Here is a 26,053-nt window from a genome sequence, read left to right on the forward strand (position 1 = left end):
GTAAATGGAGTCAAATCCAGTTGGAGGCCGATCACTAGTGGCGTTCCCCAGGGCTCGGTGCTGGGGCCAGTCCTCTTTAATATCTTCATCGATGATCTGGATGAGGGCATTGAGTGCACCCTCAGTAAGCTCGCAGATGACACCAAGCTAGGTGCGTGTGCTCGAGGGTAGGAAAGCTCTGCAGGAGGATCTGGATAGGCTGCACCGATGGGCTGAGGTCAACTGCATGAAGTTCAACAAGGCCAAGTGCCGGGTCCTGCACCTGGGGCGCAATAACCCCAAGCAGAGCTACAGGCTGGGAGAGGAATGGTTGGAAAGCTGCCTGGTGGAGAAGGACCTGGGAGTATTGGTGGACAGTCAGCTGAATATGAGCCAGCAGAGTGCTCAGGTGGCCAAGAAGGCCAACGGCATCCTGGCTTGTATCAGAAACAGTGTGACCAGCAGGGCTAGGGAAGTGATTGTCCCCCTGTACTCGGCTCTGGTGAGGCCGCACCTCGAGTACTGTGTTCAGTTTTGGGCCCCTCGCTACAAGAAGGACATCGAGGTGCTTGAGCGGGTCCAGAGAAGGGCGACGAAGCTGGTGAGGGGCCTGGAGAACAAGTCGTACGAGGAGCGGCTGAAGGAGCTGGGCTTGTTCAGCCTGGAGAAGAGGAAGCTCAGGGGCGACCTTATTGCTCTCTACAGATACCTCAAAGGAGGCTGTAGTGAGGTGGGGGTTGGTCTGTTCTCCCACGTGCCTGGTGACAGGACGAGGGGGAATGGGCTTAAGTTGCGCCAGGGGAGTTTTAGGTTGAATGTTAGGAAGAACTTCTTTACCGAAAGGGTTGTTAGACACTGGAACAGGCTGCCCAGGGAGGTGGTGGAGTCACCATCCCTGGAAGTCTTCAAAAGACGTTTAGATGTAGAGCTTAGGGATATGGTTTAGTGGGGACTGTTAGTGTTAGGTTAGAGGTTGGACTCGATGATCTTGAGGTCTCTTCCAACCTAGAAAATTTTGTGATTCTGTATACATGGTGATGTTTTCATCTGTTTGTCTGCATATTACGTGAATCTTTCAAGTATCAAAACAAAGTTATTTTTAAACACTTCATTCCCCCTATTAAAGTCCTTTGAAAAAGTTACAAGAATTACATCCGAAATAGTAGCATTCTGACTAATAGATGAAAGAGTATTAAAATTAAATGAATGTTTCTTTGTCTAGTGCTGTTTAAGACATTTATTCTGCATTGAATTAATTATGTTGCTCTTTGACCAGTAAAACATTTCTTAGTGTATTTATTTATTTATTTATTTCAAGGATAAAACCAATGAATATCTTTTAAAGATATCCTGTGAAAATGACACACTAATGTAGCTTTTACAGATATAGAATGAACTTCTAAAAACATGCATAGAATGTATACACTCCACTCTTGGCTAATGGAGCTAGGATGCAGCTGATAAAAGAATGTTTTTTTACTTGTGTAATTCATGGATAGGATCAGTAAGCAGCCAGAAATAGTTACCAATGCAAATAATACCAAAAGTATTAAGGCAACCTGCTATCATTCTTTCTCCCATTCCAAGTTATTGTTGTGTTGATGTCAACTGGATGTCCTTAATTGAACTCAACAATCCCCTAGATACACAAAAAGCCATATTACAACCTATCATAAACATTATTTTAAAAACATATTCATTCTTTATACCAGCTAATTTTGCCTAAGCTTTGAGACACATTCAGAATCCAAAATATTTATGGATTCTAGTGATTCTCTTTCAAACATGATTGATACGCTATATCCTGATATTCTGCTGACTATTTTAGAAGAAAAATGATGAGCCAGCAATGTGGACATAAAGCACTGTGTAAGGAATATATTCTATGTTTTTAAGGAAGATAGATTGGAGAAATAATTAATATAGCCAAGTAATTAATAACTCTTTGGTTGCCCTGCAGTAAGAGAAGCTATCTTATTGTTCCTATCTGTCCTCAGAATTAATGATCTCGTATATACACTGCTAGCTTTCTATGCATAAGCTATCACAATAATCGCAGTGCTTTCTTGTAGCCTGTGGTATCAGCATCCAGAATGCATCCATCTAGAAATTAAAGAAATAATCAATACTTCTGCTAAGTTCCCAACCTGGAACAGCACGCTATATGCTGGGGCCCCAAAGCATGTTCTATGGTAGAATCATATAAACTACTGAAGTAAAGCACAAAATTATTTAGATTTGTGTTGGCTTTTTTGTCTGTTTGTTTGTTTGATTGATTTTTTGTTTTCATTTGTTTGTAAATTGGATTAAGGGATTCTACCAGAGTATGATTGTGCGTTGTACTGTTTCTGAAACAAATGTCCCTGTCAGGGTCAACCACAATACATTGTCTTCCTGTTAGTAAGCTATATTCATTCAACTGATTGAGGAGCTCTGACATAAAAGATTCCAGAGAGGAGGTCATTGCCTCTTCTTACATAAAAATTAAGTTTATAATTAAGTTTATATATGATATATTATGAAACATAGGAACTGAAATTTGGGGGGGGGGGGGGGGGGGGAGGGGGGAAGGCTATTCAGGTTCCCACTGTCTGTGAGAAAAGAAAGCTTTCTGGTCTGTTTAGTTTCAGTCACTTGGGTCAACAAATCACCATACTGCTTGAAAGGTAAGAGGTGCACGTTTTGCCTCAACTTTGAAACATGTATTTTATTAAGAAGAATAGTAGGAACAAATGAACATTAACATACTTTTGCTGGTAATGAAATGGAAGGAAGAAGTGCACTTATGCACTAATAGACTGGACAGTAGCCAGTGTGATTTTTTCAGCACTCTAGAGCTGGGACAAGACAACTGTAGAATGGGCACCTTACTGCTCTATTTGTTTCTCTTCAGAGCTGTCACAGGAAATGGTGAGAAAGTAATGGTTTAGATTTGTTTTCATTTGGTGCTTTGGATAAAGTGTTTTTGCAAAATAAGCATTTTACCTTTTGTAATGTGGGAGGTTGAGAGAAATTAATGAGAATAGTGATTTTTATTTATTTATTTATTTGTTTTTAAATTTGTATAATGTTGGAGTGAAGTTTAAAAACAAGAGGGTCAGAGTTTTTCCCACAGGTTTTAATCTTAGTGTCTCTGAAACCAAGAATTCTAAGAGTAAATATCACAGAATCACAGAATTTCTAGGTTGGAAAAGACCTCAAGATCATCGAGTCCAGCCTCTGACCTAACACTAACAGTCCCCACTAAACCATATCCCTAAGCTCTACATCTAAACGTCTTTTGAAGACTCCCAGGGATGGTGACTCCACCACCTCCCTGGGCAGCCTGTTCCAGTGTCTAACAACCCTTTCGGTAAAGAAGTTCTTCCTAACATCTAACCTAAAACTCCCCTGGCGCAACTTAAGCCCATTCCCCCTCGTCCTGTCACCAGGCACGTGGGAGAACAGACCAACCCCCACCTTGCTACAGCCTCCTTTAAGGTACCTGTAGAGAGCAATAAGGTCACCCCTGAGCCTCCTTTTCTCCAGGCTGAACAAGCCCAGCTCCCTCAGCCACACCTCGTAGGACTCTCCTGCGGGAGATTGACTTCTGGAGCAACTCCCTGCAGGGCATCAAGGAGAGGTACCGGGGTGAGACACCCCAAACGGGGATGGACCCCTTGCCCTGTCGCCGTCGGGCTGAGGGAGGGGATCTGGGAGCTGAGGAGGAGTGGAGACAGGTCCCTGTGCGACGTGGCAGGCGATGCCCTCCCCCTCCGGCCCCACCTTCCCAGGTGCCCTTACAAAACAGGTTTGAGGCCCTGGAGATTGAGAGACCGGTAGCTGAGGAAGAGATAGAAAGTGTTCCCAGGAGGATGCCTAGGGCGAGGAGGTCGACTCCACGCATCAGAACTGCCTCCACCAAGAAAGAAAGAAGGGTGATTGTCGTGGGAGACTCTGTCCTTAGGGGGACAGAGGGCCCTATTTGTCGGCCTGACCCTACCCGTAGGGAAGTCTGCTGCCTCCCTGGGGCCAGGGTCAGGGACGTGGCCAGAAAGCTCCCCAACCTGGTGCGCCCCTCTGATTATTATCCGCTACTGATAATCCAGGCGGGCACTGATGACATTGACAACAGAAGCCTGAAGGCTATCAAAAGAGACTTTAGGGGACTGGGACGGTTAGTGGACGGAGCAGGAGTGCAAGTAGTTTTTTCGTCCGTCCCTATGTTGACAGGGAGGGGTACGGAGAGGACAACGAAAGCCCACCTGTTAAACACGTGGCTCCGGGGCTGGTGCCTACGCAGAAATCTTGGGTTTTTCGACCATGGGGCAGTTTACTCAGCACCTGGTCTGGTGGCCGTAGACGGGTCCCTATCCTTTAGGGGAAAAAGGATCCTGGGCCAGGAGCTGGCGGGGCTCATTGATAGGGCTTTAAACTAGGTAAGAAGGGGGATGGGGCTGGAGCGAGGACTGTTGGGGCTGTACCAGGGGGAGCAGTGGCTAGGCCGGAGGATAAGGTAAAGGCCCAGCTGAAGTGCATCTACACCAATGCACGCAGCATGGGTAACAAACAGGAGGAGCTGGAAGCCATCGTGCAGCGGGCAGGCTACGACTTGGTTGCCATCACGGAAACGTGGTGGGACCAGTCTCATGACTGGAGTGCTGCGATGCCTGGCTATAGGCTCTTCAGAAGGGACAGGCAGCATGGAAGGGGTGGCGGTGTGGCTCTCTATATTAGAGAGTCTTTCGATGTTGGACTTGTTTTCCAGGCCACTCACCAGCTTCGTCGCCCTTCTCTGGACCCGCTCAAGCACCTCGAAATCCTTCTTGTAGCGAGGGGCCCAAAACTGAACACAGTACTCGAGGTGCGGCCTCACCAGAGCCGAGTACAGGGGGACAATCACTTCCCTAGCCCTGCTGGTCACACTGTTTCTGATACAAGCCAGGATGCCGTTGGCCTTCTTGGCCACCTGAGCACTCTGCTGGCTCATATTCAGCCGACTGTCCACCATCACTCCCAGGTCCTTCTCTGCCTGGCAGCTCTCCAACCACTCATCTCCCAGCCTGTAGCTCTGCTTGGGGTTATTGCGCCCCAGGTGTAGGACTCGGCACTTGGCCTTGTTGAACTTCATGCAGTTGACCTCAGCCCATCGGTGCAGCCTATCCAGATCCTCCTGCAGAGCTTTCCTACCCTCGAGCAGATTGACACACGCACCTAACTTGGTGTCATCTGCGAGCTTACTGAGGGTGCACTCAATGCCCTCATTCAGATCATTGATGAATAGATATATTCGTGATTACACTGGAAATTTAGCAAAGTTATGAAATGCGCTTGTGATTATGTATTTCTTTGTGCATAATGGCAAGTCAATGTCTACATACATTTTTCACTAGATGAGCACAAAGAACAATGCACGCTGTCTTCAGAAATTGAACATTAAAGGGATATATTGATGTGGCATAAGTTGCATCCCTTGCTTTATGAGATACTTAAAATATTTTTTTCATCTTTAAAACTGTTTTGAAAAAATAATCTCACCTTTCTCTCCTGAAAGCAATGGAACTCTGTATTGAACTTCAAACATGATAAAAGGATCCAGTGATACAGCTGATAAGAAAAGTCACTGATATTTTTCCTGGTGATGTTTATCACACCATTATAAAGAAAGGAAGAAAGAAGTATGATAGTTTGTTGTTGTTCTTGCTGTTGTTATTGTTGTTTTTTATTTTGAATGTATACACCTTTATCTAAAAAATAAAGTGCAAATGTATCTATATAGATAACTCCTTTTCAGCTGTGTTATTTTGCTTCTGGGAAGAACATTCCAGTGCTGGGACTTCTCGGAATATAAATTTTTCAAAACCAGTATGATTAATCTGTCAATCTGCTTAAGAAAACAGGAAGGATACAAGCCTATCCACATTTGTCAATACGCTATTGGCAGTATATTTGAGAAACAGTATTTTCAAAAAGTCCCAAACTCAGTTTTAAATTATTCTCTTTGCTCACTTTGTTAACGGAATGGTAACTTTTCAGAATCGAGACCCTTTTAAAATGGAACATATGCAGTATTATCTATAAGGAATGCATGAAGATGATTTACTATGCATCTTTTTTTTCAGTTCTTTGTAGACATTCTGTATGGTTGCATTTTTGTTTGGGACGCATATATATTTTTTCTGCTGAACTTTTCTCGATTGCTTTTTTATCAGGTTTACAAATCAAATCAAACAGGTATATTGCAGAGCTCTCTGATATTATTTTCTGCGCTTATAGCACAATGTATTGAATTATGCTTGCTCATGTACTGCTGCTGCTATTCTCTCCAGATTGAGAGAGAATGACTGTGGGGGCTGTAAATTCACTTGGCTTCCAGCACTACTGGTTAAATCAAGAGCCCTATTCAGGCTAGAGAAGAGACAGAGCAAGTGTTCATTACACAAATCAATTTGGTCAAAAGTACAGCACAGTGGGTACTCAACCATTGCTCACATAATATTGTCAACTTAATCAAATAATGCCTCGAAGACATTCACAAGCTCTGTCTCTCTGAGACATAACTTGATTGGTGTAGCAGAAAACAAACAAACAAAAAAACAGGTGGTTGTTCTGAGTATTTTTCTTCTTTTTATTTAATGAGTATTTTTTAATGTAAAAATCTGAAGAGCTTTATCCTTTTGTGGATATGTATACACATGAGAAAATCAGCATAGCAATACATTTGCTTAATTTTTAAAAAATAATCTATTGATTTTCTTCTTTTTCTTCATTTCCTGTAAATGTTTTATAGGTTATTTGCACTAGAATTAGGCTTCCTCTAAACTTCAGGTGGGTTTAAAAAATATGCGAGTGATTTTATCCATTTATAGATTATCAAGAAAATGATCAAGACATGGTAAAACTTTTTCAAGATATTATAAACTAGCCTGTTTTCTCTGTGATGTGGAAAAGATAGTAGTTGTAGGTCAGTTTTACTGTTGATGTTCCATTCATTATTAAAAAGCTAAGACTGAAGCCAGCATTCATTCTGCAGTGACATGCAAACAACTCTTCTGTGACAGCATTTCACTGCATTTAAAGCAGAGTTTGAGGGTGAAAGATTTTGTCTACAACACCATTGCTTTCCAGAAAACAAAAAAGATTAGTCAATGAAAAGGAACAGAGGGAAGATATAACACAATTCAGGTGTAAGAAACATAGGACTGACTGTGTCTTCAGTAATAGATAGAAGGTTACATGGAAAGTTTGTATTTCCTGGGAAAAATAGAATTGATTGATTGATTGATTGATTGATTGATTTTCTGCTGGAATGGTGTACACAAGGCTCTCTCTGAATTCATGTCAACTAAATATTGTTTTATTCTGTACAGTGCCTTTGCCAGAAGTTCCAGAGATGGGAGATTATATTCTTGTGTCATGTCAGGAGCAGGCTGGGAAATTCATTGTTAGAGATGGATGAATTTTAAGGAATATATTTTTTCCCTTTAAAAATGTATTTATGAGTGAAATATATTGCAAATATGGGTCGATAACAAACAGGTCCTAGCCTTAAAAAAAGGGGTTGATAGGCTGGGATAATATATTTTTCCAAATAAGAATTAATTTATTTCATCCAGAAAAACATTTTGTTTATCAGTTTTCTTCATGTCTATATATTTTTATAACTTCTGGGGAAAAGCTGGGAATTGAAACAACAAAATATATGTACACTTTCTGAAACATTTTACAAAATGATTCTTTTCAGTTAAGTTACTATTCTTTGAGAAGTTATAATAGTTTCTTCTGACATCAGGAATTTGTAGTGTAAGTTGATATTGAGGCAGCACACTAGATCACATGTTATTAGTTGAAATGGCATGATGCGAGACTTGTCATGGCTCAGTCACCACAACAGGAGCAACAACTATTCAAAGAGTCTTGACAGGTGCTTCAGGAGTACAGGGAAGACCATTTCCCACAGTAGCAGATACACCTCAAGATAAATTGTGTTAATAACCACAGTTGCCAGTTGTTAGAATGAGTGTTTTCAATTACTTATGTTTCTAAAATCTTGTAACATAACTGGCACTTCTCACTTATCATTGCATTTAAGCTCCTCAGTGAAAACTGGAAAACTGGTAATAGTTTGATGGTAGTTGAAAAACTAGGCAGGCCATGTCCTCCTGAAATTAATAGAATGTGTTTTTAATTGGTTTTAAGAACCTGACTCAGTGTGAAGCCTTTTAAGAATTTATTTGTGTGAAGTCTTTTAAGAATTTGACTGCAGTACAAAGTCAGTGTAAACGTGGCTGCATGAATTTTTGATAAAACACAAAGCCTTTCAGACTGAGGTCACTGGCTTAAATTTCATTGCTTCTCTTAGTACACATACATTGTTGCATGGTGATTGGTGTAATGTGCACATATTAAATCCTCTAAATATAATAATCCTTATCAACTGACAGGTGAGCAAGAATTTGCCTCATGATTGGCAGTTACTTTGTGGCTCGTAATGTACCAGAAATGTACCATGGCTCTTCCATGGTCAGAGGGGTTCCATACAAAGCAACAGATGAACCTCACTGAACAGAAGATTTCTGTTTTTAGAACTGACTGAGCTAAGGAGACAAAAATAAGTATTTTGGTGGGGAAAGAAATTCTTTAGAAAACACTTGATTTTATTTTAACTGTCCTGGTGATGGATTTGGTTAATATCTGTATATGCATATTTATATTTAAAGTATGTTTTATTAAATTTAAAGCAGTTTTTTAGAACACCCTCTTTTGATTTGAGTTTGCTTTCCTATAAAAATGTTTTGGATTTTAATCTATCCTAACACCAGCATTCCCTAGCTCACTAAAGTAAAGGGATTTAATATGAATTTATTTGCTGTATGTGAGTATTTGGTCTTCTATTTCTATATTTTGTATATATAACTTTTATAATTATTTTTAAGACTAGCATATATTATGATTTTTTAAAAAATATTTTATAATTGCAAATATGTGGTGAAATAGGAACCAGGAAGCACTGTGCGCGATTTGGATAGAACTGGCAAGGGGTATGATAGCCCTTGGAGGTGGTATACTGAGAGAGCAGAAAGAACAAATCAGTAAAAACAAATTCCTGTAAAATATCTGTACTTATTGATGATACCAAGATTTAAAGGAAATTTTTACATCAGAAGTAACTTGTGTTACTTCAGAAACAATGTTATCAAAATGCAGACTAGACTAGGATGTTTTTGGGTGTCATTTTCCTTTTTTTGAGTATATTTTCAACTGACAGAATTACTAGAGATGCAGTGAAGCAACATATACAAGGCCATCTGGTTTTAGTATTACAGTATTTTTTAAAATCTCTGTTATTATCATTTATACCTTCACACATCTCTGTTAGCTGATTTAATAATTTCAGTGATAAATATTAGTATGATTCTATACCTAGGTAATATTATGAACATACCTATTTAATTTAAATTGGCTAGCTCAAGAAATAGGTATCACAATATTTGCTTCTCTGAGGGGTTAGTTATATAGCCTCATTTTTTTTTTTTTTTTGTGGTAAATAGTTTCTCATCAATTTCTATGAGATGGTAACACAAAAGACCATTTTTATTAAAAAAGAGGTATGTATGTAGAATAGAATTGGAAGATGGCCAAGAGAGAAGTCAGCCATCAAAGAGAACTATCAAAGAATAATAATTGCATGACACTGGGTCTTAAGAATATTATTCTCTGGAATGATAAATTAAAATTGACATATGAAGACATATTTCTGGTTAGAGGTGTATGCATGCTTCACATGATTTTCTCTGAATGCTGTCCTTACCTAAATTAAATTTCGCCAAGATTAAACTTGCTTAGCTCGTATACATCGACTGAGTTAGAAATTATTATGGAAAATTGAGCATTTCAATTCCATATGAAGTGCCTGCAAATGCAAACAACACTTGTTAAAGGATTCAAGTTCAAGCAAATTATTTTAACATTTATGACATAATTTATTTTAACATTCTGACATATGAGCTGGAAACTTGACGTGTGAGCTGGAAAGTTGAATTGTGTGTTAATAAATATCCACATCAAATGTTTTTTACATAAATAAGATTTATTTATTTTTTATCAGACTTCCATTTTATATTCAATAGGATGCTGAAGTTTTCATCTCATGGTTCCCTCCGGGCAATATTCATCAATAATCTGTTAAAATATGTAACTGTTTATTAGGCTTTTTAAATTAGAAATATATTCTCAGTGGAACCAGGAAAATAGTCGTGCAGCAAATTAGTGGAAGCGACCTTTCAGGAAAAATGAAAAATGACATCTTAAAACTTCAGAGCTAAAAAATAACCTGGTACAGTGCTGACTGACATGCATATGAAAAAGTAGTAATTTTCAATCGTGGTGAGAACTACTGTTACCATTGATTACTTTTAGCACAAAGGGTCAGTACCATCTGTGCTTTCAGACCCAAGTGTATTTTACTCCTTGCTGTACCTGTTTAGAAAAACAATTTCTTTTCAAATGATTTGACCTGTTGCACACTGGATTTTTAATTTTTTTTTTTAATATATATATATTCTTGACAGTTATGAAGCATGATGTGTGGTTCTAGAAATGTTTAGGAACTTCACAGTCATGTAAATTTGATACCTCAGGCACTACAAATGGAAACAATCTCTTTTCAGGGGATTTACTGATGCTGTGTAAAGAGCACTGTGCTGGTTGTGTCCGTGCCTACCAGTTGTGACCACACTGGTCCATGCTGCGCTCACATAATGCCATTGTGACCAAGGATGTCACAATAGAAGGGAATAATGTGTAATTAAAAAAAAAAAAAAAAAAAAAAAAAGGTGTCTGAATCTTCAAAAGTCATACCTGCAAAAAATATAGGTCACCAAAAATAAAGTTGTTATTTTGATTAGGAAGAGCAAGCAAGAAAGGAATGGTTCCTTTCTAATTCAAGGGGGTGCTTTGTCTATGGTAATGACTAAAGGAGACCATTAATAGCTCATGATAACCATTAGAGGAAAAAAGAACCTCTTGCCTGTGAAAATTTTCATAGACAACCAGGTGGTAAGATACAGTGGATGAAACCTTGAGTGGGTATTTGGTGGTCAAGTCCATAGTACCGAACTCATGATTAATAGGGATATCACGGGATTTCATGCCTTCTGTAACCAGACTGTCATTTGAGAATATGCAGATGGTGAGTTTTGGGACTAAATCTACAGAAAGCAAGCAGGAGGATGGTTCTTCATGAGGGGATTTGAGCCACGATTGTTAATGCTAGGATGCAAAGAATCTGTAATATCTGTAAAATCTGTAATCTGTAAAAGTCAATGTTCATGCAAAGGGTAAGAGCACCTTTCTTCTTTGCATGGTTGCTCACTGTAGAAGTCAGCCTCAGCCACGCATTTATTAAATAATTTCCCAAGTGTCAGAAAAATCTGTCCACCTCAAAGAGGAAAGAAACCAGTTAGAGAATATTCAGGCAAGATAGTTTAGGTTTTTTGATTGTTTGTTTTCCCAGTAAACTGTTTCTAATTAACTTCCAAATTTTAGATGATATTTTGGAGCCATTAATGTCTGTCTGTCTTTGTCACCTTTTGGAGAATGAGTAGAGGTATTGGAGAACTGTAATAGTAAATATAATGCTTGTTTTTAAAAAGGATGGAAAGAGAAGTGTTGGTTATATAGACCAAAGGGATATGCTGTCATGTGAGTTTCCGTCCTTTGAAAATACTCAAAAAGTTAATAAACATTGTATTTTTAACACTTGGAAGAACAAGAAGAATAGCCATCACCATGGATTTTTTGAAAAGATATTCTTTTATTTCTACAATGGCCTTTTAGACCCTTACATGTAACATTGAACTTTTCATAAGGCTTTGACTGTGTCACCCAATACATTATTATACACAAGCTGGGAAATACAGTAAACATACAATTGCAATATGCCAGGTGCAAAACAAGAAAAGGTATTTAAGTATTACACTATCAAAAACGTGATTTATTGAGATTTTAAATAAGACTTATTAAAAGGAGTTCTGCAGGGGTTTGTGGTGACTCAGGGTTATTCAATAGTTTCATTAATGCTCTGAATGATGGAGTGTATACTTATTAAATTTACAAGAATACCAAGCTGGGTAGGACTCTGAGTACATTGCAGGATAGAATTAGAATTCAAAATAATCTTGATAAATTGGAGGGATTGTCTGAAAAAAAATAAGTCACTATTCAAAAACATCAAATGTGAGGTGCTTCCACACTACCCAGCTATGGCTTGAAAAAAATCACTGGTTAGTAGTTCCATAAAAGATTATAATAGTTGCAGGTTGTATATGAATTTAAAATGTCATCCTGTTGAAAAGGAAAAAAAAAATAAAATCAACCAATGGGTGCACACACAAAGAAAAGCAGGGACCACCTGGTATGTATAACAGAAATATATACTGAAAATATCTGATACTACCTGTACGTTTTAAGCTGCAAAACTAAGGCCTAAACTAGAACACTGTGGGTAAAATAAGGCACCTGTTGAAAGAAGGACACAGACCAGTTTGAAAAGATGCAAATGAGAAAAATGTGTGGTCAGAATTTTTGTGAATGTGGCGCCAAGGATGAAAAAAAACACCTTACCATAGCTGTCAGGAAGAAGATGTCTCTGAGGGGAATAGTCCTAATTACTCCTCCATATGTATGGTGTATAAGAGAAGAAATAATATTTTAAAACTCCAGTAAGACAGTGGGAAAAGTGAAGCAGTGGATTAGACTCGCAAATTGGCCTGTGGAACATCTGTCACTGAAAATCTTTAAACTGGTGGATTTGACCCTCCAGGCCTATCCAAGACATTTCAGCAGATACTAATTTTGCCTTGATGAAAGGGATAAGTAAGTGATTCCTTAAACACTTTTCTAGCACTATAGTTTTAAGGAAAAAAAAAAAAAAAAAAAAAAAAAACCAACATTTAAAAGCAAGCAAACAAACAACAACAAATGTTGAATGTTCTTTAATACTGAACGATAAATGCTGTCTTCATAAAATAAAGCCTGACGTTATAGAAGATGTAATTCCACAGATGGCAACTGCATCTTCTTGTCACTGCTGGAGATAGAAGGCACTGGTGCTTAGTTCCATAATTTTGACTCCAATGACTTGTCTGAATTGAAAAACTTCAGTTTTAAAATTTCAGTTGACACAGATACAGATAAAATGATGAAATCATTTTACAGGATGAAATCAAGAAATTCTAGCCAGGTTTACCATTTACTCTTCCTGAAAGTTATTGGTACACTAACATCATAGTGTTATTGCTTTATTTGGAGTTTTTTCTGTTTAATAAATAAAAGAACGTAAATAATAACTACAGCTTTACAAAAGGAAAAATGCCACTAAATGGCTCTGACCTTTATCCTTCCAGATGATCTCTGACCACTTTTGCTCAGATAGCATTGTGGCTTTATGCATCCAAGAAGTCTGTGATTGAAAGAAACAAAATCTGTGACCGTGTGATTCTAATGGTGGATTTATGTTATGACCATCAATAATAGCTCAAATGTTTTTTTACCCTATCTCACTGATGAGATTTGTTTTTGACTTTCTTTCTTGAAAGACACATTTCAATGATGTTGTCAATTCATGTTGTCAAAAAGCCTGGCATAGCTTATTGGCTATGTGGGTATGAGATAAAACATTTAATTATCTTTTAAATAACTTTCATTAAGCAAATCTGGCAATTACACTTGAGATTCAAAAACTCTTTTCTAAGCTATCTCTGTAAGATTACTGTTTAAAAAACATGTTTCTCTTGTGATGGTTTTAGAAGATCTTTAGAGAAATGGCTCTGATGCAACTGTTTAGAACTGGTGACAGGAGATAGATAGTTTCAGTAGTAAAATGTGTTGAATAATTGGTTTATGAATTGTGGCCTCTTCACAAAGTTAAATTCATAGCTTGTTGATATCTGAAGATAACTGATGCAACTTTATACTTAAAATGTGAGGTAGCGTGGAAAAATCACAGACTATATTGTCTTTTGTTCAATTTCTGTTCAATGTTAAAGAATAGGCACTTTATTTATTTATTTGTTTTGCATAATGCATACTAATTTGCTTAATTGAATTAGGGAAGGTACTGAAAGAGACCAAACCCTTAATGGATCAGGACCTGCACTGATTGCATATAAGACTGCAGGGATGTAGTGAGGCTAATATCTTACATACTAACTTCAATTAATTTTTAAAGAAATATCAAACATAGGTTTTATCTCTTCTAGCAATGAAAATTCTATATTGAAATGCATTATTTATGTGTAAGGTAAATTGCATTCTAGCTCTTCAAGTCCACAGGGCTTTGAAATTTTCCTTTCTGTGACTGCAAAATTCTGGCTGTATCCTCTGTCCTACATCTGTTTACCTCCTTGGTGTTACTTGGAAGTTTTCTTGTAAGTTTCATATTTCAATTTCAATTTGCAGTTATCCTTCTCCAGATTTTCTTGGCCCATATGTACATTTCTGGAAGGTGACACATTTTGTAAAGACACTATTGTAATATCAAGCCTTATAATACATTGTAAGCATTTTAGCTATGTTAATTTTACCACAGACCTCTTTAAAGACATTTACATATCTTTGATGATAGTGACTTTCTGAAGTGCCCAAACTCTGAGATGTTCTTCACTAGAACTCTAAATTTCAGGCTGTGGGGGTGGGGGTGATGGGTGGGGATCTTACAGTATCTGGATTTACCCAGGTAAATGGGTTTGACACATTTAGTGTCATCTTCAGAAACCTCTCTGGCTTTTTTTTGATAATATGTCAAACTTCTCAATACAGAAGTTGCTCTTAATGTTTTGGTATGTTAATAATGCATGGTTCAACTTCTCCACTCCTTGTTTCTCATATCATGAACAGAAATTACTTTTTTCAATTTGCATTTATACAGTATGCTGATTATATAATTTCTTCCCAGGGCACCCTTTGTTCCTGAAGCTGAACTCCACCTTCAGAATTCTTTAATTCTCTTCAGATTAATCTAATTGACCTTAATTTTTTCCTGAGTGTTGTATTCAAGAATTTTCCAGTTCCTCACCCCCCCCCACACTGAATTTCCTTCATATTTCTCTCCTTTAAAGGTCTGAAGGTGGAAAGTGTGGTGTTTATGGACTGATCAATTTTCTAAAATCTTAATTTGAAATTTTAGTTGGCTTTAGATGTCATAGCAAGAGATTAATATGAATTCTTTTTTCCTCTCTCAACAGCTATATTCCAGCTTTATTATTTAAATTATGAGAAATACTTAAGGATGAACTGTTTAGTTTGTTGTTGCCTGTGAGTTGAGGCAATAGCAGATCAAGACTCAGTTTTACACTTGAATCACTTGAAAATTCTTTAGTGCATGTAAAAGTTTGCATTTGTGTATCAGTACCATCATATAGTGTGAAATGTAGATATTACTGGTGAATCAATACTTTTGCAAAAATCATAGGGACCTCAGTTGTTGATGCCAGGGCAGTTGCAAGCCTATGTCTCCCATCAGTAAACTCTTACCACCTCTGACTCTATTAAGCAACTGGCATTCAGTAATTCACAGAACTACACTGTAAATTGGATCACTGCAGAAGAGGCAAGATTAAATAAAGCCTCAAAATTACTTAACTGGGATTCTTTCAGTGATTCAGTTTGTATATCACACCTAGTTATCTTACTTCAAAGGAAGGAAGAGAAACTGCAGTATAATCATAGAATCATAGAATCATTAAGGTTGGAAAAGACCTCCAAGATTATCTGGTCCAACTGTCACCCTACTACCAATGTCACCCGCTAAACCATGTCCCTAAGGGTCCAACCTTTCCTTAAACACCTCCAGGGATGGTGACTCCACCACTTCCCTGGGCAACCCATTCCAACGCCTGACTGCTCTTTCTAAGAAGAAATATCTCTTAATTTCCAACCTGAACCTCCCCTGCTGCAACTTGAGGCCATTCCCTCTAGTCCTATTGCTAATTACCTGTGAGAAGAGGCTGACCCCCCAGCTCCCCACACCTCCCTTTCAGGTAGTTGCAGAGAGCAATGAGGCCTCCCCTGAGCCTCTTCTTCTCCAGACCAAACACCCCCAGTTCCCTGAGCCGCTTCTCACAGGACTTGTGTTCCAGGCCCTTCACCAGCTTCGTAGCCCTTCTCTGGACATGCTCCAGTGCCTCGATGTCTTTCTTGTTCTGAGGGGCCCAAAACTGAACACAGCTCTCAAGGTGAGGCCTCACCAGAGCAGAGTACAAGGGGATGACCACCCCCCAGTCCTGCTGGCTGCACTATTCCTGATACAAGCCAGGATAACGTTGGGCTGCTTGGCCACCTGGGCACACTACCGGCTCATGTTCAGGTGAGCACCCCCAGGTCCTTTTCCTCTGCACAACTTTCCAGCCACTGTGCCCAAAGCCTATCATGTTGCATGGGCTTGTTGTGGCCAAAGTGCAGGACCCAGACCCAGCACTTAGCCATGTTGAACCTCATCCCATTGGCCTCTGCCCATCAACCCATCCTGTTCAGGTCCCTCTGCAGGGCTTTCCTACTCTCCAGCAGATCGACACTTCCCTCCAACTTGGTGTCATCTGTAAACTTGCTGAGGGTGCACTCAATTCGCTCATCCAACTCATCAATAAGATATTAAAGAGGATGGGCCCCAACCCCTGGGGAACACCCCTGGTGACCAGTTGCCAGTTGGATTTCACTCCATCCACCACTATGCTCTGGGCCCAGCCATCCAGCAAGTTTTTAACCCAGCAAAGAGGGACGTTTTTGTGAGTGAAGAAAATATGCATTGAACCTCATCCTGGACTGAAGATCTTATACAATTTTCTTTTGGTAAACACATAAATCAACATTGTTGCTGGAAGAACAGACCTGCGGTACACTGATCACTCTTTCCTATTTTTATCATGCCCCATTATAAGTGTAGGGGCCACGATTAGAACTGTCCCCAGTTGTCTGAGCTACTCCTATTGCTGGCACTGAAATAGGTCAGTGACTGAGCCTGAATGAGATGACTTTAGAGAGCACTGTTCAACTCTTGATTCAGCATAAGTAATGCAGGAAACTAGATGTTTGTCCTTTGAAATTGAGAACATGTTTACTGGAGATAATGATGGGTGATGATGATGTTGAATTTGCTAGCATTAAGTTGATATGTACTCATTGCTGATGTAAATATTTTCTGTTTGAGTTCTTTTACTTCCTTCTTAACAGGCCTATTGGTACTAGAATTGGTAAGGTTTATTTTATATAATCATTTTTACTTTGCCTAAACTGTTGTCCCTAAAAATAAATTTGATACTAACAGGAAATGGGAGATTTTTTTTTTAATAAAAAAAAAATTCTTAATAAAAATTTTTAATATTTTTTTAATATTTTTTTTTAATAAAAAAAAGACTGAAATAGAAATGGAATTGTAACATTAGAACACAAGGAAAAAATGAATACTTGGAAGAAGAATATGGTCAGAAGGGAAAGGAAGGGTAGAGAAAATAGAGTAGCAGTTGTAAGATGATCCTTGTGGTTTCATCAATGTATTTTATTTTCCCTATTTTTTTCTACCAGCACAAAAGAAAACTGTTGTTTTAACATACCTATACAAAACCTTGTACTAGTGAAAGAGTACTGCACACACAGTGATTGAAAGAGTACTGCATACACAGTCACTGTATGATATCATTAAGGAGTGCAGCCCAGAGATTTCTATAATATACTGATAAACCAATGTTGTTTAGTTTTTACATTTCAAATGAAAGAGTTCCTATTTTTTTCCTAATCTTTCTAGGTTTTTATGATTTTGTTTCTAAAATTATAATGCACACAACATCCTTCAGTCATAAAGTAGTATTTTAAATCTAGGGAACAGTCCCCCTAAGAACTACCATGTTATGTTCTTATTCTGGTGAGAGAGAAAATCTGTAAAACTTTGTTTCTGGGTTTCACTTTTATCTTAGGCAACCTTTGCTACTGATTATACTTCTATTCTCTTTCACAACTCAAGCCCTTTTCTGTAATGGTGACCATTTATATAGACAAAATGATCCTCTGGTGCCTATTAGCATTGCTTAGGCAATGGCAACTAGGATGTGATGTGTTACCTACCTCCTGTGTAGAAGTCCCAGTAGTCTCTGAATGAAAGTGCTAATCTGATTTGAAAGTGCATAGCTTGCTACTACAAATTGTCTGTTATTTGGATATGGAGATCCATTTTTTTCCATTTGTTTTTCCATTTCCATTAAAGAGATTTCAACAGTCTTACAGTATAGGGAGACGTATTTATTAATTATTTAGCAATAGCTTAGGAAAACAACATTGAAAATAATATCCTACCTATTCCCTGGCATATTCCAAATATGTATTAAAAATATCACTAAAATCACACAGTATTGAGATAGATAAAGAAAGGGATTTGAATTTTGAATTATCTATTTCAACTTCTGTTATCCTTCAGAACCTTTGTCGGAGTGAAAATGAAAAATCATTTTCAGTAATTTTTTTGAGAATTTCAGCCCACCATTTTATTTAGAAACACTTGCAGCATGCTTTACATTGTTTTCCTTTATCCTTTTAGCAGACAGAAGATGCAGCACAGACCGATGGCCAGCAACAGACACAATCTTCTGAAAACACAGAAAACAAATCACAGCCAAAACGGCTTCACGTCTCAAATATACCATTCCGATTCCGTGATCCAGATCTTAGACAAATGTTTGGTGTAAGTACTCATGCTTTATTTATGCTTTTTTATATTTGCATTGCAATAGGTACTTAATATTATAGGCAATATTGTTAGAGATCTCTCTGATTTAGGTTGTTTAACCATTTTCAGTGATGATTTTCTTTCCATATATTTATAACAATACATTTGCCAATCATAGTTGGGAAAAGAAATTCTACCGATTCTACCATATGTGATACAGATTGGTGTAGTCTATGTATTGTGTAGTTTTACATTTCATTCAAAAAAGCTAACTATGTTGTCTTAAGATATTAAATGAGTATATATTCCTGCTGTATTCATCAGGATTTATATTCCTGTATTTATTGATTTTGGACAGTATGATGTAAAATATTCAACATTTGACCTCATGAGCAAGAGAACGGAATCTATAGAAGTGAGACATGGGCTGGTTTTAAGCAAGAACTCTGGGAGTAGGAATCTTGACCTACCCCCTCATAAGTATTATAGATCTATAGGCTTCTAAATTTTTTATCAGTGTATTTCTCTAAGTCTCTCAATTTTTGCTTTTGCTCAGGCCATCAGCTACCTTCATGTGCATTGGCTGTTTCACAAGTCTCATACGTGCCATCAGTTCTAGGCTCATAACCATGGAGAGGTTAGACCTGGTTTCTTCTCCCTGCTCCAAGAACTGTTAGGTTTATTTTTGAAAACTCACTAAATACAATCTAGAAATAGTACTTGAGCAGCTATTAGAACCCAGATTTTCCTTTTCCAGGCTAGTACTCTTTAGTATTTGTGTTCCTCTTGCTTTCTTCTTTCTTACTAAAATTTAGGTCTCTTTGTTACAGTTCATCTTATATGGAATAGCATTAATACTGCCTGCCACTATCCTTCTCTTGCTCTCTCATGTTCAGTTCAGACTTAAATTCTTCTAATACCTTTGTGTGTTAAGACGTTTTCAGCTTTTATTTGTATGAAATGAGGAAAACATTCACTGGAAAAAAAAATTCCTAGTATGGCACTGGGTAATGCAGGTGACTGTGTTACCATATATGACTTGCTGCAAGTAACCTCCCCTAAATGCAGCTTACAACTCATCAGCAAAATAGTAGAAGGCATAACAACCCTCTAGAGGGGAAAAATGCAAATTTCTTTAAATTAAACAAACCACTTAAAATAGATGGATTTTATTTTAAAGTACATTAAAGGAAAGTATTTTTTAGGGATTTTTGAAATTCATAAATGAACAAAAACTACATTTATTTTCAATATTTCTATGTCTTAGGTCTCAAAAGAATAAAACTGAAGGATGACTGGAGATTTCCAGCTTTATAATGACTTGACAACAATAAACTTTTAGCTTCTGACTTGATATAAAAATTAAATTTCTGGAAGTGTGAGTTTAATTAGATATCTGAAATGAAATTGTAATGCTACATCTTGAACACGTTATGCACATGGCAGATATATATATTTTTTAACATTGATTTGAATACAGCAGAGGAGGATTGTTTAAACATTAAGTCATTGTCTGCTTAGAGGTTAAAGTAGTTAAAATATTAGTTAATTAGATGGTGAATACAAGAACAGAAATTAAGACAAGGGACAAGAAATGATAGTTGATTTTCATAACTAAGTTGAAACACTTTAATAAGGCAGAAAAGGAATGCTGTTCTTTCTGTCCTATAAGTGTTTGTTATATCTTAAAAGACTGGAGTACATCTTAAAAGACTGCAGTTCCTTGGTCTGTTGATAGATTTTTCTTCATTTGCCTGCCTCTAATTTCTGCCTTTTTGTTTAATCATTATTTGTGTCATTTGTCAGTGTTAACACTGATCTATACAGCATGTTAATGATATAAGAAACAACAGAAATGACCCACTGATATATTAGAGTGTCACATCGCAGAATGTGCCATCTCTGAAAGTGCTCTAACTAAACACTGCCTGAGTCAAACATTATTCTCTTACTGAGACAAGTCCAACAGAGCCTTTTTCTTTAGGACAGCAACTGTGGTCAAGTTTTGTGTGCATGAACAATGCCTAGATGATTGTGAATGCTATTGGAAGGTAAATAATAGTTACTGTAAACATTATAATAAAGTGCAATTCTGTGGGAGAAAAAACCATCAACACATAAGTATCCATTCTAGTTTTCCAAACTACCTTCTAGGATGACAAGAATTAGGTAGGGAATAATGGACGTACCTTTTCAACAAGGCATATCCATTATTTTCAACAAGCCACTGACAAAACTCCCACTTAGTTACTTCTGCTTTACAAGAATTAGATGAAACCAAACTCCTTTACCTGTTCTGGGAAGCAACTGCAAAAAGTTTTCTGAAACAAATGTCCTTTAGAGGATAGGATGACCAGAGGGCGACAATGTTCATGTGGCCATTAATCCTGTCTTCTTAGTGATGTTTTATTGTACTATAATCAAATTAACTCTACAGCATATTACATTTAAAACAATTGGTGATGGCAGCTGGACTGGATGAATCACCAGAAAGTAACCTAATATATGAAAAGACAAAACAAAACCAAAACAAAATTGGGACTTTCAATTTACTGTTTACAATTTAGTGATGATATCCTCTTTGTCAGAACATCTCATTGAATTTAAAGTTCATAAATTAGTATGTGGAATGATCATGACAAGTATAATGACATTTAATATTGATTTGGCTACTCTTCAGTGTGTCTTTTCTGGTGCTTGATTGTCTTTCATTTTATATTTCTTTAACTTTGTGATATGGTGCATCAATTTCTGAAACAAACATTTGTACTTTATATGATAAAGCATTGAAGTTATCTTTTTTCATGTTAATTTTCTATTTCTTTGCAGCAATTTGGTAAAATCTTAGATGTTGAAATTATTTTTAATGAGCGAGGCTCAAAGGTAAGCAGTTTAATTCACCCAAGATTTTTTTTTTTTTTTAATATTTCATATAAGAAAAAGGAAACAACTGCACTGCTGTAAAAATAACATCTGAAACTCCATGTTAGTGGAAACATCTTCTGACTTGTCATTTAGTTTCCAAAGCAGAAGGAAAATCATTGGACTCATTTTGTATCTTTTAAAGGGGGTAATTTTAACTATTCCAGACTGTCATCTGTTTTATAGGAATGTTATTTCTGCTTTCTTTATTCTCCAATGATAACTGCCTTGTTTATTTTATAAGATGAGTCCATGCTTACAGATATTTTTAGGCAGGTTTGTATTAGTGCACTTTTTTTCTATTAAACTGAAAGATGGTAGTAATACCTAATAACAATCTTCTTCAGTAATTAAGTGAGAAAATATGATTGTTCCAGAAGATTTAAGTGCAGATGTTTTCCTCTTTAGTAAAAGCTTCAGTACACCAACCCTTTGAATAAAATCTGTTTTAACATTTATTTGATAAAAGAAGTTCTTGTAGTATTACAAAGATTTTTTTTTTCTGAAATTTACATTGACTTAAACGCATACAATTTTCTGGATATTTAAGAAATAAATCAAGACAGAATAGTTATGCCAACATTATTGTCATTACCTGGTTCAAAACTGTTTCTAGTTTCCTAGTATGCTTCACCTATGATATAAGCTGCATTATAAGGGTTTATGCATATGGCATATGTGTGTTACCTTTTTCCTGTTTCTCCCATGGAAGAAAATTATAATATTTGACTAGCATTGTTTCAGTCTTCCTGCAACTCATATATGGTTTATTACTAGTACTAGAATTATTTTCCTGCTATAAAAATACCATAGTCAGTCTTTTTTTTTTTTTTTAAGGTGAACCATAGATATTATAATCTCTTATATCAGATATATTTTAATTCTTTTGTTATTCTTTTCCTTTTAGGTGTGAGTATTTAAATTATAAATTTAAAGCCACCGCTCACTGTTTCTTCCTCTTCCTCTCTATGGAATAGCTCAAATTTTCTGGTTTATATTTCAAAATTATTCTTACATTCATTCCTTAGTACCCTAGCCTACCAGTCCAAAAACATTTGGAACATTTATTTGTTTTTCAGTTAGCAATCAAAACTTGTGGAATTTAGTGGCTAACAATGTGGCTTATTCATAGACAGTGGCAGATCTTCTGTATTGGCTGCAATTCATTATCATTACGTAATAGCTGTTCTGTAGTTTTTGAAAATAAAAATAAAAATGTTGATTGTCCAGAACCTGTTCCTACCACATCATTTTATCTTTTTATAAATTTCAAATTACATTATGACATCCCACACTTCACTTGGTTCTGTCTGACTTCTAACCACCATGCCTGCATCACACTGCATAAGTTTAAGCTTTTTGAGTGGTTGGGGGACATTTCTAAACTGGGGTTTTTCACTACATCCTACATCCTACAGTAGTGAAAATATGTCAGTGCTTTGTGTTACAAGCAAGAGATTTTTCTATGGAGTTCTGTAACATCACTACCTGTTACACATTTTGTGCTAGAGACTTTCAGACCTATTATGAAATAGTTCTAAGAATCCAATGCTCAAGCTGCCTCTGAATAAGCAACTGAAACAATAAATAAACAACAATAAATAAAACAATTCTGAGATATATCTCTTTGTTTATGTATACTGCTTCTTGTCTTGTTTTGAGTTAGCTCAGGTATATCTGCATAGTATTCTAATTTACAGAGGTACTCTGACCTTCTCTCAATTAAATAAACTGAAAACAAAAACAGCATTAGGAGTAACAGAAATATGGTTGTGTGTGTGTGTTTTTTCCTTTTTTTTTTTTTTTTTTTTTTTTTTGTTTCTTCATCATCTCATCAGTATAAGTTACTCTGTAGGATTTAAGATGCACCTCATTTAACATCCCATTCCTGATGGTGCTTATCTGTTTTTACAAAACTGCAATTCCACCAAAACTAAAAAGACTCCTAAGTGGCTTCAAACTAAGTATAGCTACAAAAGTTTCCAGGATCAAAATACAAATTTGTTTCAAGATGCAGTTTGGCATAGAAGCATTTCTAGATTTTGTTATTGTTGTTCATTTCTTTTGACTCCAACAATTAATATTTGAACAGATTCCTGCAAAAATAACAGCAGTAAACTCTTTTTCTTACCATAGTATTAGAGAAAAATTAAATTTCAGATTCAAATAGCATTACCATACAGCACTAAATATTTTAAAAAAATTACAAATGAAAATATTTTTTTTAACTCTAAGATACTAATACCAATTTCATACTACAAATTTGTTTGATTTGGGGCATAATAATAATAAAGGTAATTTTCCTAGAATCACGTGTCAACTCATGATTTTTGAAACTTCTTTTTATGAAATCAAGAAGGTCAGTAATGCTTTAGTGTAGATCTTGCAAACTGTGTTAAAAAATAAGTTATACCTTAGTATAACTTATGTTAGTTCTCTGTTGATTAAGGTAACATTAAAAACCTGTGGTAATTCTGCTATTATGTCAAGCCAAAAGTAGAGCATGGTGATTTTTGTGTGTGGCAATCTGCAATATTTTTAGAAAGAAGTACATGGAATACCAAAAATGTGGAACAGTTTCCAATCACCAAAAAACAACTTTGCTGCTTAAGTACCTGTTGCTTTGCAGAAACTGCTACAGCCAACTTGTATTTTGTTATCTGTGGAACATTTCACAGAATCACAGAATCACAGAATTTCTAGGTTGGAAGAGACCTCAAGATCATCGAGTCCAACCTCTAACCTAACACTAACAGTCCCCACTAAACCATATCCCTAAGCTCTACATCTAAACGTCTTTTGAAGACTTCCAGGGATGGTGACTCCACCACTTCCCTGGGCAGCCTGTTCCAATGTCTAACAACCCTTTCAGTGCTCAAAGATGGCAAACTAAGAAAGGCCTTTCTTCACCTCTCTTTTCTTACCATTCTCTGCATTTACTAGTCATCTTGGAAGGACAATTTGATATATAACTTACATTTCTGTGCTCATTTTAAAGCTAATCTCTGTTTTAACACTGCATGTGCTTCCTTGACCAACCTGCCCACACTCTGGGCATCAGTAGCTCTCCACGGAGCTGTGCATTGGTTTTGTCTGTTGGGCACAGTTGCAAAGATACAGGAACATCAAGTAGCTTTTTTGTTGTTGTTATTATTATTATTATTAAAGTTCCAAATTAATGCTCTGCATGGCTATGTACTTAATATATACTTACATAAATCTGTGTGTACATGTATGTATTGGTATATATTATATTATATACATTATATATATTATATATATATTTGACATATATTATATTAGCAACTCTTTCTTCAAATAACAAGAGCTCCAATGCACCTCACAAATTAAAACAAAACCTTTTTGACTACTTGGCTACTAATAAGTCATTTGACAGACTTTAAAAATAAAACGTAGAAATCTACATTACGGGTTAATAAAATATATAGTATGCTAAGCCAAAGTAACTGTTGAATCAGCTGCTTTTAAAATACATGCTCATTTGTTTGTCTAACTATTTAAATATGGGGTGAATGAATATGTGCTGTCTGATTTAGTTTCTGTGTCAGCTATGTAAAATTAAACATTTGCATAAAAAAAATCTTAAATAGAATTATAAGAATAAGTAAAACATAAGAAATTAAAAAATTACAAGTGTTCTTTTCATAATCTTTGAAGTTCTTGTCTTATCTTGGCTCGTAGCTCCACTTTGTACCTCTTTCCAATTTTTAAATATAATTAGGTTTTTATCTTTCCATTCAGTTGTTTGAAAAAAATTTAACTGGCAGCACTGTGAGCTAGTAAGACTGATTGTAAAATTTTGTAAACATATTCCACCAAATGTTCCTTGCTGGCTGTTCTGGAAGGGTGACAGTTCAGCAGGGAGGGGAGAAAAGAACAAATAGAATTTGAGGAATTGTGCAGAACTAGGCTTGATGCATTGATGGCTTCAGTGATGGTTTCTGCTGTGAAATTTTCTTAGCAGAAAAGAAAAAAAAAATCTTTTTAGATGGGAGGAGACAATTAAAGGGTGAATAAAAGTTTAAAGTTGAGGATTTTTTTAGATACAAGAACCACAGAAAACCATAGAATGATTTGGGTCGGAAGGGGCCTTATAGATCATCTACTTCCAACCCCATGCCACACCTCCCACTAGATCAGGTTACCCAAAGGCCCATCGAGCCTGAAGGGCTATATGCAGAAAAGCCTATGCAGGCATCTGAAACATAGGATTAGTACTGAGGAGGGGAACTTTCTCTTGAATACTCCTGGTATTTTTGGGGAAAAGAGAGCTATGTGCTTGGTGTCTGATGATAAGAGAGGAGATCGTGGCTTTGTCCTAAAATTGTGGAGGGCAGAGTGGAGTCAAGTGTTTTGATAATGTTGTTAGAGTACTCGTGAGCTCAGCATTCAGTGGGCCTTTAAAAGGAAAGAAGAGAAAAACAAAACGAAATAAAA

General features: G+C 36.7%; 1 protein-coding gene across 40 annotated transcripts in view; it reads left to right on the forward strand.

Annotated features, from left to right (window-relative positions):
* Positions 1-26,053, forward strand: part of RBFOX1 (RNA binding fox-1 homolog 1) — an 895,957-nt gene that overhangs the window by 764,494 nt on the left and 105,410 nt on the right. For all 40 annotated transcript variants that reach the window (XM_038186799.2, XM_072023682.1, XM_072023681.1 and 37 more), the window contains 2 exons: positions 18,545-18,688; positions 21,503-21,556. In XM_038186799.2, the coding sequence (XP_038042727.1) occupies positions 18,545-18,688; positions 21,503-21,556 (198 nt within the window). The remainder of the gene's footprint in view (positions 1-18,544; positions 18,689-21,502; positions 21,557-26,053) is intronic.

The sequence above is a fragment of the Anas platyrhynchos genome, chromosome 15 (assembly GCF_047663525.1).
Source record: "Anas platyrhynchos isolate ZD024472 breed Pekin duck chromosome 15, IASCAAS_PekinDuck_T2T, whole genome shotgun sequence".
Classification (NCBI taxonomy): Eukaryota; Metazoa; Chordata; class Aves; order Anseriformes; family Anatidae; genus Anas; species Anas platyrhynchos.